This window comes from Brassica napus, chromosome C3 (assembly GCF_020379485.1).
Source record: "Brassica napus cultivar Da-Ae chromosome C3, Da-Ae, whole genome shotgun sequence".
Taxonomy (NCBI): domain Eukaryota; kingdom Viridiplantae; phylum Streptophyta; class Magnoliopsida; order Brassicales; family Brassicaceae; genus Brassica; species Brassica napus.
This window is the reverse complement of record NC_063446.1, coordinates 68,360,501-68,379,762: the sequence shown is the minus strand read 5'-3', so window position 1 is coordinate 68,379,762 and position 19,262 is coordinate 68,360,501. Positions and strand designations below refer to the sequence as shown.

General features: G+C 30.5%; 1 protein-coding gene and 1 long non-coding RNA gene across 2 annotated transcripts; one reads left to right on the top strand and one right to left on the bottom strand.

Annotated features, from left to right (window-relative positions):
* The first annotated feature begins 802 nt into the window (after nt 1-802).
* On the top strand, nt 803-5,169 carry LOC125583450. Its single transcript, XR_007320476.1, has 3 exons — nt 803-1,800; nt 2,173-4,580; nt 4,753-5,169. It is a non-coding gene; the product is annotated as an uncharacterized LOC125583450 (long non-coding RNA).
* Nucleotides 5,170-11,040: 5,871 nt separating this feature from the next.
* On the bottom strand, nt 11,041-19,069 carry LOC106361089 (fatty acyl-CoA reductase 3). The gene is made up of 10 exons (XM_013800789.3): nt 18,890-19,069; nt 17,099-17,202; nt 16,732-16,931; nt 16,335-16,435; nt 14,600-14,792; nt 14,319-14,480; nt 13,981-14,062; nt 11,933-12,199; nt 11,510-11,637; nt 11,041-11,404 (listed from the first exon to the last, which is right to left on the bottom strand). Exons 1-10 carry the CDS (start codon nt 18,978-18,980, stop codon nt 11,254-11,256), a joined length of 1,479 nt encoding a protein of 492 aa, XP_013656243.1. The 5' UTR covers nt 18,981-19,069; the 3' UTR covers nt 11,041-11,253.
* Nucleotides 19,070-19,262: the final 193 nt, after the last annotated feature.

Sequence of the window (19,262 nt, the reverse complement as noted above, 5' to 3'; positions counted from 1 at the left end):
GAAACTGCTTAACATATGGATTAACAGCATTCAACATCATCATTATAGGCTGAATAATTTCTTTCTTCAACCCATCTATCGTACTCTCTGTCTGAGCATTTTTCCCATTTCTGAAAAACTGTAAAGTAGATATAATAAGTTTACGTAACACGTTATCAGTAATGTTTAAGCACTTATATGAAAAATTAAATTACTTACCTCAAAGCATTAGATCTGTTTTGAAGTTCACTCTCTGTGTCAACAATGTAAAGCTGTCCAAACTTGGCATAATTTCCTTCAGGTGGGGTTAAACTTCCCATCAGATGATAATTCTCACCATGAAGCACCAACATTTTTGGTCCTCGTCCCTTTCTAACAGACTTATCTACTTTACCACCAAGTGAAGTGAATGAAAAAACCATATTATATGATCTGGTATTCTTCTGGAAATGTTTACTCAGCTTATCATTTCCTGTAAGAAGCTTCATTAGAACATCAGGGGATTTCATTAATAATGGCAACTGGACCTGACCTTGCATGCAACACAATGTAAATATAGTTTTTTTTTCTAGATTTGGTCTTATTTATGCGCTCCTCAAACCACATGATAGCCCCACAATGAACACAGGTGTAAGTTAGGTCACCTTCATCAACATAATCTGCTTTATAAGAATGTTTATAGGTTAGAAAAACATTATCTACATAGAAACCATCTCTTGACAAATTTTAGCTTACCATATTCAGATGATGACACTGCTTTCACTTTTGGCTTCTGTGGTTTTTTCACCTCAGAGAAGTTTTTTTTAAAATAAAGCTGCTAGAAAGCTAACTCTCTCTGTTTGATCTTCTTTCAGTGGTTCTTGTACAATAGACTGTTCTTCATCTAAAATTTCAGTATCTGAACTTTCCTGACTACTACACTCGACTTCTAGATCATCACACTCATCTATGGATCACAGTAAATCTGTAAAACATACAATAGATAAAAGTATCCAACGTATGAATTTAGTTAGGGACAAAACAACATAAAGTTCAAATCATTCTCTGGATGAAAAACGGTTTACCTTCATTCTCTAGATCATCTATAGAACAATCATGTTCTATATAAGATGTGTTTGAAATTCCTGAATCAAATGTAGTATGACTGGTGGATGTCATAGGTATTTTTGTATTTGGTGTGTTTTCTCTTTGAAATGTGACATGACTTGAACATGATCCTCTTATTATACCTGAGATGGGAGCATTATATTAGTATATTATATAATGAACAAAAAATTAATCAGCTACCATTGTAGTCTCTTCTATTATCAGTAAATTAGGATATATAACAGACCTTGATCTCTTCGACTCTTTTTTGTGTCATTAGGGTTCTCATTATTTTTTTTGTCAAAACAAACTACACCAAATAAGATTAGAGATATTAGCTGAATGTGAGGAAGCCTGGTATATAAACAATGGTCAATAGAGAATATAAAACACCTCGTTTGTTTGTAGGATTTGACACTGAAACTTGCATTTTAAACCTTGATGAAAGGCTATTATTGGTAATATCACTCATTAATCTTCGAAAAACTGTACTCAAAGGGACATCTTTTCTTTGAGAATGATCTATTCTCTGTTTTGAAATAGATTGGGAACGCAGCCGATGACCATCATCCTCAAAGCGAGGTTGATGCTTTCTTTTCATCATGTTCATAGAAGGGCTATGTTAGCAGAAACTCTTCGTATTAAAGACAGCATATGAAAAATACACGGTTTGTTCTCAGTTACATGCACTGGAACTGAGGAGTAGTATAATCACCTTTAAAACAAAGTTGCTAGGTTTAAAATTGTTCAATGAATTCTCAGAGTCATTCTGTTGCTAATAAGAATATAATGGCGTCTTTGTTTATACATTGAAACTTTCTAATTTGTAGTATAGGCGGGATTATGAAAATAATTGAAAAGAGAATTAATTAAGTTAAGATTCTTTACATATGAAATATAGTATAAAATCTCTTTAGATCACATGAATATCTAAATGTAGATTAGTTGTAGGTTATATCTTCACGGATACGTTTAATATCTTTACTTGTTCAAAGTAATAATTGTAATTGATTATAACATATATTCGTTTGAGTTACTTTTTTGAGTACTACAACTTATTTCTTTATATAATTATATGAAATATTCTAACAACTTAATTTTGTTTAGGATGCAAATATGGATTTATCAAACAATTTACATTAGCTGATTTACTAAAGGGAGTTCAACAACAGCTTGTTAAAGTAAGTATATTTGTTTTTAAATTTCTGTATGCTCATATATTTAGTTAAGTGCGTTTTGTGAAAACTTATTTAAAGATTTATAAGTTTAAACATGTATTCATTTTCCTGATAGTCAGTTTGATAGGTTAGATTCACAAAACAAATCTAGTCTTAATTAAAAATCTTCTTTATTGATAAAAACCAAACAATACGACATATGTAAATAAATCAGATAATAGAAAATTCAAAAAAACATAGTTTCTGAAAATAAAAAGATTATTAAAAGCAAAAAAAAACACGCATCATCTCAGTTTTTTCCACTTCTACTTCTTTTCCTGCTTCATTATCTTTGAGCATTGTTTCTTAGAGGTAGAAGAAAGATCATCAATCTCACATTCTTCCTTTCGTTTTGATAGTGGGGTTGACGACAAACATGTGTTCTCTTCACTTTCCATGCTGATCAAAGAGACCTTGAAAATAATAGAATAAACTTTTAATGAATACACATATAAACATGAATAATAAAATATCTAATTAGGAAGAATAATGATAATTTGAGTAGACCTGTCCTGAGGAACGGTCAGATAAAGCTCTGTTAGTCAATATATCATCAGTATTCTCATCATCCGAGTGAGTTATGATCTCATCAGCAGACCATGTTTTCCCAATGTTAAATATATCAGCTTCATAGTCAACATTGTCTTTGCTCACATAGACACCAAATTTGAAAGTTTTTCCAATAAGCTCATTAATAGCATCAGGCAAGTCTTCAGGATCTTCAACCTAAATAAAAAACAAACACCTGCTATATTAAAAACGACTATATGTATGTAATATACAACAATTAAATGGAAAATTTTACATACCTCTTCTAGAGAACCATCTAAGAGCACTTCAGCACTCACTCCCAAAATTGGTCCAGCAATAGTATCATGCAGCATCACCTTAGTTTCACCAGTGTCATCCTTTATAAGTAGATGGAGTTTGAACCTTGAAAAATTTAAAATTGGTAAGTTATATGAGTCAGATACATATATCTATACAATTAAGATCAAAAAACACACTGAGGTGCAACATTGGTTACAGACTGATGGCATGAATCACAATACCGTAGATGTTTCACAGGAACCACATCCCTTTTGGTAATGTCGGTAACCTTTTTGAAGTGGCACTTAACACAACCAAAATAAAACCAAGCCCAGTCTGTGTCAATTGCATAAATTGTACCCTTAAGAATGCAGTTTTCAGTCTACAAAAATAACATTAGTTTTAGAATATAGGTAGATTGTAACAGTATATACCTTAGATATACTAAAAACTTACATCAGTCGCCATAATGATATCCAGAATTGATCTCTCAGGATAAATAGACCATTTATCAGGTTGGCGTTTGCTTCCTTTATGTTTTGCAAGCTCATGACTACCAGTTGTGAGAGCAAGCTCGTTCTTAGGCAACCTGAATAATTAACCATACGGTTAGAGAGATCATGTATATTTAATGAGTAGATATAAAATAGTTGTTATGTGATTAGAATTAAATGTACACTTGTAGATAGTCTTGGACATCAAATCCGGGTGGATTTATTTCGATAGTGGAAGAATCAAAAGCATTTGTAATCTGAACTTGTCCTGCAACAAAGCATAAAAATCTATTAAGTCAATCAAAAGCATAATAATGTAAAAAAATTTCTTAATCGTTTAGTCAAATTCTTACCCTTGTAAACATTGATTTTAGCAAATCTCAGTAAACAGAGAAAATTCTTATTGGCTTGAGCAACTTTGTATGCATATAGCATATGTTCAGCAAACCGGCCCCAAAGACAACATGCTATTTGGTGATCCCTGAAATATACATTAGAAGATTAACACATTAAAAAACACGATTTGATTACATATGAAAAGTATATTTGCAAAAGGTAATCTATAACTTACCCTGTATCTGTCAAAGTAAACTCAAGCTTCTTTGTTTTTTTACCTTGCACAGGCACAACCTGGATATCTCCGATATCAATTGGTTGGCCAATAACATCTACAAACATATTATTAAAAAATAAGAAGATTATTAATCAGAAACCGTAGCATATTTGTGAATAAGAAAACTCTAAAAATGTACCAATCAAAAAATTAGAATCAAGACTTCCGTTCATGATTTCTGTGAAAGATGTTAATGACAGAAAATTATCCTCATCTTTGAGGGTGGAATTGGTGACGTTGGAGTTGCTGAGGATCGACATTTTGTACTTATGACTCGTCGGTCGGTACTTTCCGGCAGCTGCGGTTAGTGAGAAATTCTCAATGAACCTCCATTGTCCAAGCTGGAGTTTCTTAACACAAGCAAAGAAGAGTCTCTTGCAGGTACAATGAATCTTAACTCCCTACATTGACATTTGATATAAGGATCAGTTTAGACGCCCATTTTAAACATGTACAAAAATTAACTAATAGATAAACTTACTGTTTTATCTGCGAGAATGAACTGAAGAGAATCTCCACCAGAATAAGATGAATGTTGTGTCCATGAATGCAGGACTTTAACTTCGACCTTCCAAGATGTTTTGTATGGTTTGACATCATTGAGCAAAGTGATAGTCGGGTCTGAGGTAATCATAGCCATATGAGTGTATGTTTTTTTTTTTTTTTGCGGATGTAGGAGGTATTAGTTGATCGTCCTAGTATTTATAGTGATATGCTAATTTAATGATAGCGTGCTGAAGATTTGATTCGATTTCCATATAGTTAAATTCGATAGGATATTCTGATTACCATATTCTGTTGGAGTTGTTATATGAATTTAAGATCTAAAAGATTATGAACGTAGATGGATAGTCGAGTAAAAACGTAGTAGAAAAATAAGGGAGGAAATCTTGTTAGGCAAAAAGAAATATCTATTTTCAATTTCGCAAAATAGCGTTAAAGATATACTATATTAAGTTGTTATTGATTATTGATAACTTGGTGTGCACGTCAAGACAGTTTAGATTTGATGAAAATAGTATATACAAATTTAAAATAAAATAAAATGCATGTAATTTTGAACTTTTTATGTATTTCGAAAAAGCAACTTTGCGAAACTTATATTTTTAAGTTTGGCATACATGAAATTATGTGATTGAAGTTTATATATAATTGAAGTTTATTTAACACATATTGTGTTCATAATGGCAGCTATCTCTAAGTGTAATTCGTTTGTTATACTTATAGTAGAGTACATAGTTGGTTTAGTCTAATTGTATATAACACTTGTTCACGATTTAAATTAAATCCTATGGTTATATTGGTTTACATTTAATAGAGTAGATGGTGGGTTCACGATTTAAAATAAATCGTATGTTATATTGGTTTACATTTAATAGAGTTTAGATGCTGGGTTAATAGATGTCGTCAGTTTAATAGGAGATAAAAGCGTGTGATATATCTAATAATAATAATGTAATTAACTTGTTATGGTCCATAAATTAAGTAGCTTCCTAACAAACTTCAAACAGGCCAAAACTTAAATGATAACTTTTATGGTAGATAAATTTAGGACTCTATTTTAATAGAGTAGATTGTGAAGTTCAAAAACATTAATTGTATTTCTTAAAATCTTATTGGTTTAAAAATATAGGAAATATAAAATTACAAAAAACTATGCATTTATAGCTAAGTTTTAATATGCTTTATTAAAAAGTGTGAAAATTCTAAAACATAAATCTCTTAGAAACGAAGTGAGTATTATTTATTGTTATATTAATGATGATTTATGAGTTATTACCCGATTCTAAAAATTTACCAAAAATATAAATTAACATTAAATATAAATGTTCATGTCATAATTAGCTTCAAACCATATGTCATCATTGTTAATATATCATGCCATCATTGATAGTATGTAATTCCATCATTTTTCTTTCAAAATCAATGTGATGATGAAATATGACAAATTACTTCTCAAAAATGTCTAGGGGATATGCTCTCATAAATTTTCCATTTTTAAGAATTGATTTCAACTTTAGAAGAGAAATAATTGGTCAAGAAAATAAATTAAATTTTGATTTAACAAATGTGAGTTAGAATGATTAATATCCAATAATGAAATGGCATATTGGCATATCATTAAATAAATTACACCAAAATTGTTTTTTGAGCAATGTTCTTTTGTTATGAAGCTAGACTTTACATAGGTGATACAGAAATGCATTTAGGTTAGATACACATACTTGAGCTGTTGTTTTTCATAAATGTTTCTTGTTATGAATCTAAACTTTACATAGGTGATAAAGTAATGTCCGTGTTGATGATCTGAATAAACGCAAAGAGTAGAGGATATTAAAACTGTCAGCCGTCTAGACAATTGGAACAAGAGACAATGGAGTTGATAACAAGTAGTTAAAATGAAAATGACCTTGACGTTGTCACCAATACGAGCATTCTTGTCAATGATAGCTCTTTTAATGTGAGAGTCTCGGCCAATGCCAATTGGGATGCTGCCTTTTGCAGCCAGGAGTGTCCTATCCGCATCAGTCTGAAGCCAAAAGATCAAAATAACAAAACGAATTTTTACATATATTTGATTAGTGAAATAATTAGCGACTCAGAATAACTTTAGAGGAGGAGAATGCAAAGTTTGAAGATTCTCGATTGTCAACGATCAAGTGGAATGTTGTTAAAAGAGAAATTATATTAGACCTCTTAAATTCCTTATCTCATACCGTTCATGTGAAGTTACTCTCTTCGGCTCCACCAGCAACAAGTTTTCTTGTGCATGGTACGGTGGTCTCGGCTCTAAGATCACGTGCAAGTCAGAACTTATTGAACCAAGAACTTCACTACTTGAGGAAAGTTATTTTTTTTAACTAAATAAAGTCATAGTTACAGCCACCATTCAATAGGGATTCGGTCAACATACATTCATTATAGATTTTTAGGTTAGGATGTGATTCTAGCGTTTGCAAACACAGTGCCGATCCATCCTTATGAGAGGCCCTACTCAAAATTAAAAGTCGTGCCTAGTTAGCTGTGTGAGTAAAAACAAGTTTTGCTCTATTTTATGTAATGGTTCTAAATATGAGTGAATTTGTTGTATATTTATAAGAAAGCAAAAAAATAAAGAATATAACTATGGAAAAGTGGCAACCATCCGATGGGACAATTGGGCACAATTTGACATTATTCTCCTTGCAGTGTGTGTGAATATGATGTATTAAACATAAGTAACATATTATACTGTACTATATTTTAAATAAATAGCATGGAAACCAATCCATATGAGAGAGAGAGGGTACACTATTTCTATAAATAGAATAGTTTACTATAATCGTACGAACGACATACACCGTCTATACATACATGCTTGTAAATCTTCATTAATTCAAAGCATATATTCAACACCATAGCAAAATAATATATATTATAAAACATGGAATTGCAAGACCTAAATATACATAGCTTACTATACTCAACATATAAATCAATGTACTATTCTATTTCAATAAGATTCGGTTATAGTATAGTACAACTTTCGTTTGACAGCTTCGAAAAAAAAGAATCTTTGAATCTATGACACATAAAAAAAATTATAATTAAGGAAATGTACATAACAACTTGATGGCTAAAATACACTCTATATTTTTTGTATTATTTGCCATTTCACCCCTGCATATGCGTGTGTAAGTGTTGTCTCTTAGTTTTTTATTTTTATTTTATTTTAATATACTTCCCCTTCTAATTTTAAATACTTTCAGTTTCTGATATATTAACAAATTAGGTGACTTCAGTTTTCTTGTTTGGGAATATGACAAGTTCTTCGTCATTCTAATCAAACCATGATGAATCGCGATGTAAGAAGCTGTATTTGGATACATAAAGTAGTGAAAATCCCCTCAAAAGTGAATAAATCTCATAGGAGTTAGGATGAAGAAGCTATCTCACTTTCAAATCAGGTGATCCCAGTTTTCCTATTTGGGAATATGACAAGTTCTTCGTCATTCTAATCAAACCACGATGAATCGCGATGTGAGAAGCTGTATTTGGATACATAAAGTAGTGGATAATCCCAGGAAGTTGAATAAATCTCATAGGAGTTAAGGTGAAGAAGTTATCCCACTTTCAAATCAGGTGATTTCAGTTTTCCTGTTTGGGAATATAACAAGTTCTTCGTCATTCTAATCAAACCAGGATGAATCGCGATGTGAGAAGCTGTATTTGGATACATAAGGTAGTGGAGAATCCAAGGAAGTTGAAAAATCTCATTGGAATTAGGATGGAGAGACTATCCCACTTTCAAATTAGGTGATCCTAGTTTTCGTGTTTGGCAATATGACAAGTTCTTCGTTATTCTAATCAAACCATGATGAATCGCAATGTAAGAAGCTGTATTTGGATACATAAAGTAGTGGAAAATCCCAGGAAATTGAATAAATCTCATAGGAGTTAGGATGAAGAAGTTATCCCACTTTCAAATTAGGTGATCCCAGTTTTCCTGTTTGGGAATATGACAAGTTCTTCGTCATTATAATCAGACCAGGATGAATCGCGATGTGAGAAGCTGTTTTTGGATACATAAAGTAGTGGAGAATCTCAGGAAGTTCAATAAATCTCATAGGAGTTAGGATGAAGAAGCTATCCCACTTTCAAATCATGTGATCCCAGTTTTCCTGTTTGGGAATATGACAAGTTTTTCGTCATTCTAATCAAACCAGGATGAATGGCGATGTGAGAAGCTGTTTTTGGATACATAGAGTAGTGGAGAATCCCAGGAAGTTGAATAAATCTCATAGGAGTTAAGGTGAAGAAGTTATCCCACTTTCAAATCAGGTGATCCCAGTTTTCCTGTTTGGGAATATGACAAGTTTTTCGTCATTCTAATCAAACCAGGATGAATGGCGATGTGAGAAGCTGTTTTTGGATACATAGAGTAGTGGAGAATCCCAGGAAGTTGAATAAATCTCATAGGAGTTAGGATGAAGAAGCTATCCCACTTTCAAATCAGGTGATCCCAGTTTTCCTGTTTGGGAATATGACAAGTTTTTCGTCATTCTAATCAAACCAGGATGAATTGCGATGTGAGAAGCTGTATTTGGATACATAGAGTAGTGGAGAATCCAAGGAAGTTGAATAAATCTCATAGGAGTTAGGATGAAGAAGTTATTCCCCTTTAAAATCAAGTGATCCCAATTTTCCTGTTTGAGAATATGACAAGTTCTTCGTCATTCTAATCAAACCAGGATGAATCGCGATGTGAGAAAATGTATTTGGATACATAAAATAGTGGAGAATCACCAGAAAGTTGAATAAATCTCATAGGAGTTAGGACGAAGAAGCTATCTAATATATTCCATAAATTAGATTGTAAATCTATACTATATTAAATATTTACATAGTATAGTAAATTTTTTGTGGTCTATTCTTTGAAACATAATTTTGTTGTGGTCTATTCTATTTATAAACTATAGAGTATAAATACAATTTATTATCTTTCTCTCTCTCTACAATCTTCTCTCTCCCTCTCTATCTCTATATATATATATATATTGGACGATATAAATGGGCCAATATATTTAAAAGTTATAACTAAAGTGAGTTAAACTCTAATCTTCCAATTATCTTAAGCCAAGACTAAAAATGTAACAGAATAAGTGGCCGATTAATTGTAGAGCAAAGTTATAACAGAAAAAATGTAACAAAATAGTACCATATTTTAAATGTTTTTAATTTATCTGGTTTATTCATTTAATTGGATTGGTTTGGTTTGGTTTTATTTTCTATAAAGTTGTCATTTTAGACATGGATATATACAATGTGTACAATATATAGAGTAGGTAAGTTTCTTCAATATAGAATATTCATGATATATACAGGTCAAATAAGTTGACATTGTCATGTGTATTAGTCATAAAGTAAACATGTAGTATGTGATATTGGGTATATGTATTGTCATATGTACCGATTATGGTTTTATATCTGAACCTATTTGAATATTATAAGCATGGTTATGTAAGTGTTAGTAAAGACGAATATAATCCGGTTGGATCTCATAAGAATATGTCATTTTGCTCCCAAAGTTAGAGTATGGTAATACATGTTTATAACGTTCAAAACTTGGTTTATATGAATATAATTTTTAGCACGAATAACATGGTAAATTGTCTCCTTTATTAATCATGAACCGGTATGGTCATAATTCAGTTAAGGGTTAATGAATTATTTAAATACAGTTTGCTAGTTTAGGGGAAATAAATATCATTTAGATTAATATAAGAACTAAGAAGATTCTTGTTAAACGTGAGACATAAATAAAATCACATATGAAAAGAAGTTGTAACTTATATTTTAATCGATTGTACTGGAAACCAAAATACTAGACATGAGACTGGGCCTACACAAAAGGTTTAGTGACCAAATGTCCGATATTTATGTTCAGTGAACTAAATTTTCAATAGTCACTTGCTGCTTCTTTTTTAACGGCAGTTTATAAATTTGTGGAAATAAGAAGTTCGCTTTGGAGTTCTCAAAGTACATATATTTATAAATATAAATATTATTATTTAGTTATAAGTTTCTTGAAATTGTTGGAATTTCTGTAGTTTTAAAAAACTCATAATTAAACAATAATATTTATATATAGAGAATCCAAAAAAAAAAAAAATTCCTTTGAGATTGCTTTACGTGTCTGTTTATGCTGTTTACACAGCGGGCCAGTCTATTCAGACCATTTAATTTGTTGATTTAGTGCATTGTTCGTCACGGAGTTCCGAGATATTCACCTTTGGGATTACTATTATTAATATGGAATTAGTAGTTATTTTCAATATAAGCTACTATTAACTCATATAGATTACGACAGTAAAATAAAACTATATTGAAAAAAATAACTTTATAGAGATACAGATGCTGAAATAAGACATAAGAAATAAAAAACAACCCAGGCCAATAACACACTTTTGAAAACATAGCCATATGAAAACAAACCAACGAGTAGTAGAACTTCCACATAGCTAGTCTCTACTCTTTTGATCACGATAAAATAAATATTACTGAAATGATATCACTAGAAAACGTACTTAACCAGCCCAGGAATATGTGTATTCACAAAATAGTCGTCCCAGTTGATAATCTTTGGATCAAAATAGAACATCTCAGTTTCGACTCCGGTCTTCAACACCATTCTTTGCAGTTTTTCTGTGTTTGAATCATCAAATCTGCACATATGTAATCACATAGCATAACATTAACATATATTTTAAATCTCAAACCACATTAGATTAGAGAAAAAAACTTAGTGAGAAGCTCAAAAAGTCACTTACACCCCATAGAAAAAGAGGTAAGGCTGATAGAGATCAACAAGCCGCAATGCAAGATTTATCTTCCTATGAAAATCCGTAACGCTTTTATCCAACAATTTGCAAAGTACCATGTTTAGTACAGCAAGTCCCTGTAATAAAGCAAAAAGAATAATGGTAACCATGAAATAGAATTATAGAGGAATTGGTTATAAAAGGGAAGGGAATTGGTTGAAAATGAAATATATTCATTCCATTCATTTTTAATCAAAATTATAGAAAATTGTTCAGAAATATTTTTCTTTGTATTTTAAAAATTACTGTAGAATTGATAGAATGATTATTGCATTTTATTATTAAAAATTATTATGGAATTAATTGGATGAATCATTCCACATCATTCTATTCCAAAATTAACAATCCAGTTGGAGCCAAAGAATTATGTACCTTTAGTGGAATCGAGTAATGTATGGCCATGTATCGGTGGAAACTTGGCATAGAACTCAGAATCTCTATTTTCCGTACACGAACTGGCTTCCCATCTTTGTTAGTCCATGGTTTGGTAGTAAAATACTGGTATGCTACTTCAGGAAGTTTCTCATTCTTCAACGGATTTTTTTGCGAGGAACCCAAATGATAAATAATCTCTTTTTGTTTCCCGGCTTGAGCGGCCATCGATACTAGAATCGAATTTACTACCATATCTGCTGGCATCTGGTCCATAGATTGTGTCAAAACCAGGAAACAAGTAAATAATATAGAACTAGGATAAGATCTGCGCCTTGCGCAGGGTGAGTTTATTTGTATATATTATCGATAATTTATTTATATATTTGTTGATCATTTTATTTATACATATACAATATTTTTTGTTTTATTATATCATTTCTTTCCGATGGATCAGATCAATTTTTATTAAAAATTATGGAACAAAACTATAATTAATATATCATGGGCTGATCGGATTGAACATTAAACAAATTATGACATAAACACTTTATTTTTTCCATCGAACACATTCTTGAAAAAAGTGAACAGTATTGTTTTCACATTTGAATTATTTTGACTTTTATCTTCAATATGGTTTTGAAAGCTTTCAAATCAACTATCGAATTGATACATGTCATTTTAATGTTTTTAGTTGTATACTTAAGGCAAACTTACATTTTTGTAATTTAAAGTCGTTTTAAAAAATTCAAAATATAACATATAAGAAAAAATCTAACATATAAGAAAAATATAACATATAAGGTGTCCTCATTTTTGTATTTTAAGGTCATTTAAAAAAAATATATAACATATAAGGTTTCCTCATTTTTGTAATTTAAAGTCATTTTTAAAAATTCAAAATATAACATATAAGAAAAAATCAATTTTTTTATTATATGGTTAATGTGATTGTTTATTTTTTTAATAATATAAAATTTAACGAAAATGAAGAATGATGCAAAAATTGTTATCAAATCTTTATTATTCATAATCATTAATTGCCATATATATGTAAATCATATTAGGTAAGTCTGTATCTTTTATTTAAGGAAAGAATACACACTTCTTATATTTTAGGTTAATATAATGTTTTTTTCTAGTGGACATTAAATAAATTATGACATAAATTTTTTTTTTTCCATCAAACACATTCTTGAAAAAAGTGAACAGTATTGTTTCCACAGTTGAATTATTTTGACTTTTATCTTCCATGTGGTTTTGAAATCTTTCAAATCAACCATCGAATTGATACATATTATTTTAATGTTTTTAGTCGTATACTTAAGGAAAACTTACATTTTTGTAATTTAAAGTCATTTTAAAAAAATATAAAATATAACATATAAGAAAAAATCTAACATATAAGAAAAATAAAACATATAAGGTGTTCTCATTTTTGTATTTTAAAGTCATTTAAAAAAAATATATAACATATAAGGTTTCTTCATTTCTGCAATTTAAAGTCATTTTAAAAAATTCAAAATATAACATACAAGAAAAAATCTAGTTTTTTTATTATATGGTTAATGTGATTGTTTAATTTTTTAATAATATAAAATTAAAAAAAAATGAAGAAGGATGCAAAAATTATTATCAAATCTTTATTATTTATAATCATTAATTGTCATATATATGTAAATCATATTAGGTAATTTCGTAGCTTTTATTTAAGGAAAGAATACATACTTTTTATATTTTAGGTTAATATAATGTTCTCTAGTGTTATATAATTATGGAAAAACGGAACAACTTTAGATTAAAATATAGTTTATATTAGGTGCTCTAGAATTCTTAGAAAAAAGTTTTCAAAGGCATTTAGATGTGTCACATAAGCAAGAGTTTTTTTTTAATTAATACAAAATTGAGGTTACATCTTTTCAAATGCTTCTCAATTAATATATAGGGGATGTAGATTAGGATCAATGTGAAGTCGTCTTGAACAAATGTAAGGAGGAAATGTTAATGTAGAATGTAGATTAAGATCATATGTGAAGGAAAAGAAGTACCACATCAGAAATAGCATTAAGATCACCAAGGAAGCATGTGAGTCTGCCTTTACCGTATCCGACAGCTAAACTATCAATAGTCCTGTAACATCAGAGTAGTTAATTAACGGACAAGGACAAGCACACTAATATCACAAGTATTTATTTTCTACAAGATTTTCTAATACTCATAGTTTGTTATAAATATAATTTTAGGATCTTAGCATATATTAAGAAAATATTTAACTTCTCATGTATTATTTAATGTTTATAGTCAAATATTAAAGAACTAGGAATAAAAATTGAATACAAAACGACATTACTTATAAACATTATGTAACAAAAAGATATGTCCTAACCTGATGCCCTCGGTCCAACCAGGGAATGGTTCTTTGAAAGTGCTGGTAATAATTGATGGACGGATCAACACAAGTGATATATTGTCCCTTTTTTCTCCTACCATCATCTCTCCCATTGCTTTTGTGAAAACGTATGTGTTTGGCCATCCGTACATTTTTGCCCTATAAATGTTAGGTAGATTTATAATCATTTCCCCGTTTCAAGGATTAACACTAAATCTCATTTTTATTGTAATAAACAATATACGTATATATATACACACATAAGTAGGGATTATAACCTGGTGAGTCCCATATCCTTCATGGCTTGTGTGATTGTTTCGGGAGGGGCTTTGATGACTAGGAGCTGGTCAAGTTTCTCCTGGACCAATTTCCTCTCATGGTTGATATCTAAGCCGGTGGTTCCATTCAACGTCTCACCCATACGGTATGGTGTTTCCATTATCAAACCAGATTTTTCCCCGGACACGTAAGCTGTATTATGCAAATGTTGTTAGTTGTTGGTTTTAATTATGAAATATTCCTTAATGCTAATGAAATATTCCGAGAAAGAATACTAAAATTGTGCTAGAAAGGAAAGTGTAAGAAACCAAAAATATCTCTACAGTATTGGGACTACTTAGTAGTTTTTTTTTGGGACTACTTAGCAGAGGCCGTCCTCACCTTATCATTTTTGAGGCATTGGCCTCAGTCCCCTCTCACATCAATACATTTTGGGGCCCCCATATTCATAAATCATATCATCAATATATGATAATATGTTGAAAATTATACTATCTCTTAATACTTTTCAATAATTATGATCATTTCTACTAAGTTGTTGTGGATATTAATTTCATTATCTTTTTATTTTAAATGTTAATTTTAAATGTCAAGAACACTTTTTCTGCATATAATTTGGGTTTATATATACAATTTTCAGTTGTAACCAAAATTTAACGTTTACCACTAATTTTCATAAGATTATTTTTTCTTAAAAATAATGTCAAAATTTAAGATAAGAAAACAATTTATTTTCTGGTTCATATTAAAAAAAATTATTACTATTATTTGATATAAAATAAATCATCTTTGTCCCAGGCCTCTCATAGCCTTCGCACGGCACTGCTACTTAGTAGTTACATGTCAAAATCGTCTTAACCTAAGCTAATTTGCATTATGGTTTCTTGTTGCCATATAAAGTCCCATTTAATCTTCAATGTGACCACTTGTATTTCTTGATATAAATTCAAAAATGTCTTTATCGTTTCACATCACTTGCGAAGTGGCCTTAAAATTGAAAACTTTAAACGTATATATTATGATCCTTCTAATCAAGATACGGCTTTAGAAACTGAATTTATTATTAGCAGATGTTCACTTGAAAGATTAGTTAACATGGAAGAACACTTGTACGTAAAATAAATATCACTTGCGATATAATAAAGAGAAAATGACTAGGATAGCACTAAAAAAGTTTTTGTCACAAATATAGCCTTTAAGAATAAAAATGATCAAAATAGCACTTAAGGTTTTATCAAAAAAGATAAATATACATTTATACTCCAAAGGTAAATTAATTTAGACATTACGGTTTAGAGTTAATGGGCGGGGTTTAGAATTTAGGATTTAAGGTTTAGAGTTTAGGGTTTAGAGTTTAGGGTTTAGGGTTTAGAGTTTAGGGATGGGGTTTAGGGTTTAAAGTTAAGGGGTGGGGTTTAGGATTTAGGATTTAAGGTTTAGTATTTAGGGTTTAGGATTTAGGGTTTTGGGTTTAGAGTTTAGGGTTTTGGGTTTAGAGTTTAGGTTTAAGGGTTTAGAGTTGGGGAGTGGAGTTTTGGGATAAGATTTCAAATTTTGAAAAATAAAATAAATTTAAATTTTTAAAAAGATAAAATACTATTTTGGTCATTTTAGTTTTTGAAGACTATTTTTGTGACATAAACTTAAAAAAGTGCTATTTTGGAGATTTGTCCTATAATAAACACGAATTATTTCAGTCATTAACAGCATTGTTTTGTTTCTATATATATTTACCTGTTGATACATGAACAAAGATCTTAGCGTTTTCACATTTCTTGGCGAAATCCAAGACATTGAGGGGACCCAATGTGTTGTTCCCAAGTGCTACATCGTATCTGCGGTTAATGTAAACATTCCTTGATTAGTAATATAAACACACATCACTTGCAATTACTGAACAGTATGAAGACTATATGGACTTTTTCCATCGGTCTATAACCTTTTATTTTATTTATAAACAGTAACAACAGTTTATGTCGTGCTAAGATGTTGTTGGTTTTGAATTGACTGATAACATATTTATTGCTAAGGGGGTAAATATATACCGACATAAATCAGTAACTAAATAAGTATTTTTGTTCGTTATTGTCAGCAATAAATAAAATTCAGTTCATGTTGGTTGGATAAATACCGTTCATCAAACTTAGTAGTTGCCGCTAAATTAATAATGGCATCAACTTGGTGGATCATCTCATGTGCCAAAGAGTCTTGAATACCCAAATCCGCAAGGCAAATGTCACCATTGACGACAGTGACTTTCTCAGATGTAAGTTGAGTTAGATTTGGACCATACTTCTCTTTCACCACCTTGTACAAATCCTTCCCCAAGATCTGCATTGATTTTAAACACCTCAAAAAGTTGGCGGTCCATATGACCTTTTGAATTATTTGATTAAAATTAGGCTTATTAATTAAGCCAAATGGGAGTTTTTTTTGCATATACAACAACTAAACCCATATAAACTCAACACTCCAAATCTAAGTAGGCTGAGACAAACCTCATCCTTAAACCTCTGGGTAGCAGATTTTTCATTTGATGCTCTTAGAAGAAGATAGAGTTTCTTCACGTTTGGTGCCACCCTTAATATCTTCTCCACAAAAACTGCATATGAATTTATACAACATTATTATACGGATTAAATCTTGTCTAATTAAATGATAGTCTATAGAAAACTATTTTTTGTCTATATATAGAGCGAATTAAAAAGCAATTTGTATCGAATATGAAATTTTACATATACGCAGTCTTGTTTGGATCCATAGAGTAATACAGGGTCAAACAATTAAAATGAGTCGCATATGCTTTTCTTAGAACAACCCAGTTACTGAGACTGCTTCTAAAGGCTTAACCGGTGTAACCCCATCAGTTTCGGGTGCGGTTGCGGAAGTTTGCGGATACATATGCGGATAGTTGCAGTTTTAAGCATTATTAAGAGATTTGTACGACTGGTACAACGGTTTTAGAAATTATTGCGTTAGCGGAATACTTATGATTCGTTAAATACCAAATGCAGCAGTGATTAAATAATAAATTAACGATATTTACATTTTCTATAATTATAAAAATATTAAAAAGCATAGTATTATAATAAATATAAAATTATGCTATTAAAGTTTTAAAAATTATAGAAAATAATTTTCTTTTAAGTTTTTATATAAATTAAAAAATATATATATAGTATTTATATTATTGAAATTTAAAATTTAATTGAATATTTAATTTTTTTATATATTTATGTAGTTTCTTATATTTTACCCTCCCGCAACCGCAAACGTTAGTTGAAACCAAATTTTTAATTTAAGAGATTTTAACGGTTTAAAACGATTTATAGCCGTTTGAAACGATTTATAGCTGTTTGAAACGATTTATAGCGTATTCTGAGATTATTGCATAATGCCATCAACCGCTACGAACCACAAAAGATAGGTTTGTGGGTGGTAGCGGAGAAACCAATCATTGTCATGCAATTTTATAACTGTTCGAGTGTAGCTGAAGTATTTTTTTTCATAATCATAATGCCCTTCTATTATTAATTTTTTTATTATTTTGCTAATCTTGGGTGATACAAATCTTTGGGATTGGTCTGGAGGGGGTTCGACACAAATAGGCGGCAGACGAGTCTGACTAACTCCAAAGGTAAGCTAGCCTGACCGGAGAAATCGGGACCTCCCCCCCCCCCCCCCCCCGGTGGTGTTTGAAACTTGATGAAAGCCTTTTTGAAAAATTACTGCATATTCTAAGAGCATCAATAATTTGAATTTCTAAAAATAATACTAATATAAATTTTCTAAATGAGTTGTTATCAATTTTAAAATATTAATATAAAATAGTTTGATTGTGTGACTAATATTTAATGGTGAAAAATACATCGGCCAGAAGAGGACAAGTGGCATGAAAATCTCTTACCATTTAAAAAAATTTCTCAAATGAATTTTTTTAGAGAGTTTCTCAAATTTTTTTTCTTCTTCACTCATATTTTTTATTATTTTATGTAAAAACATTTTTTTAACTATCATTGCAGATGCTCTAAAATTGATTAGCCGATCACGACTGTATTGTCAATAACTTCATAGTTTTTTTACGTCTGAAAGATACTTGCATTACAAAAGAATATGGATACTTTTTTTTTTGCTAAAAGATTAAATATGGATACTTACAAACGGATAAGCTAATATAGCATTATATACAAAAGGAGTTTTCAGAAGCAAATAGATCATTTAACCAAAATGGGTGACCAAGCAACATAGGATACATGCATATATAGGGAGATAAGGGAGAGAGAGTATACTATTTGCTAAGAACCCAGCCGCTCCAATGACCAATATGGACTTGTTGTCAAGGTACTGAAGAACACTTACGGCCTCCATTTCTGTCGACATAATTTATGTGTGTATGCACTTTGAGTGAGAGAAAGAATCCGAAGTACAACAACAAAATCATATGCAGGGTCTGATTTATAATCATGGACTTTACAAGGTGAAATCAATGTGTGCACCTACATTTTTGTCCTCTCCCAGCTACTTGGCATTAGCTGTCAACAATTCTCATAAAAATGACTATTCATTTCAACTTCTACTAATTGTAGATATAGACATCTTCAATTCATTAAAAAGAAAAAGATAAAAACATTATTTTTTGAATATTAGATAAAAACATTATTC

Coding starts and splice junctions, on each gene's coding strand:
- LOC106361089 (XM_013800789.3), bottom strand. CDS start 18,980: ATGTCGACAGAAATGGAGGCCGTAAGTGTTCTTCAGTACCTTGACAAC. Junction 17,203..18,889: donor GGCTGGGTTCTTAGCAAATA/GTATACTCTCTC, acceptor ATTCATATGCAG/TTTTTGTGGAGAAGATATTA. Junction 11,638..11,932: donor ATTACTCGATTCCACTAAAG/GTACATAATTCT, acceptor GCTTTATTACAG/GGACTTGCTGTACTAAACAT.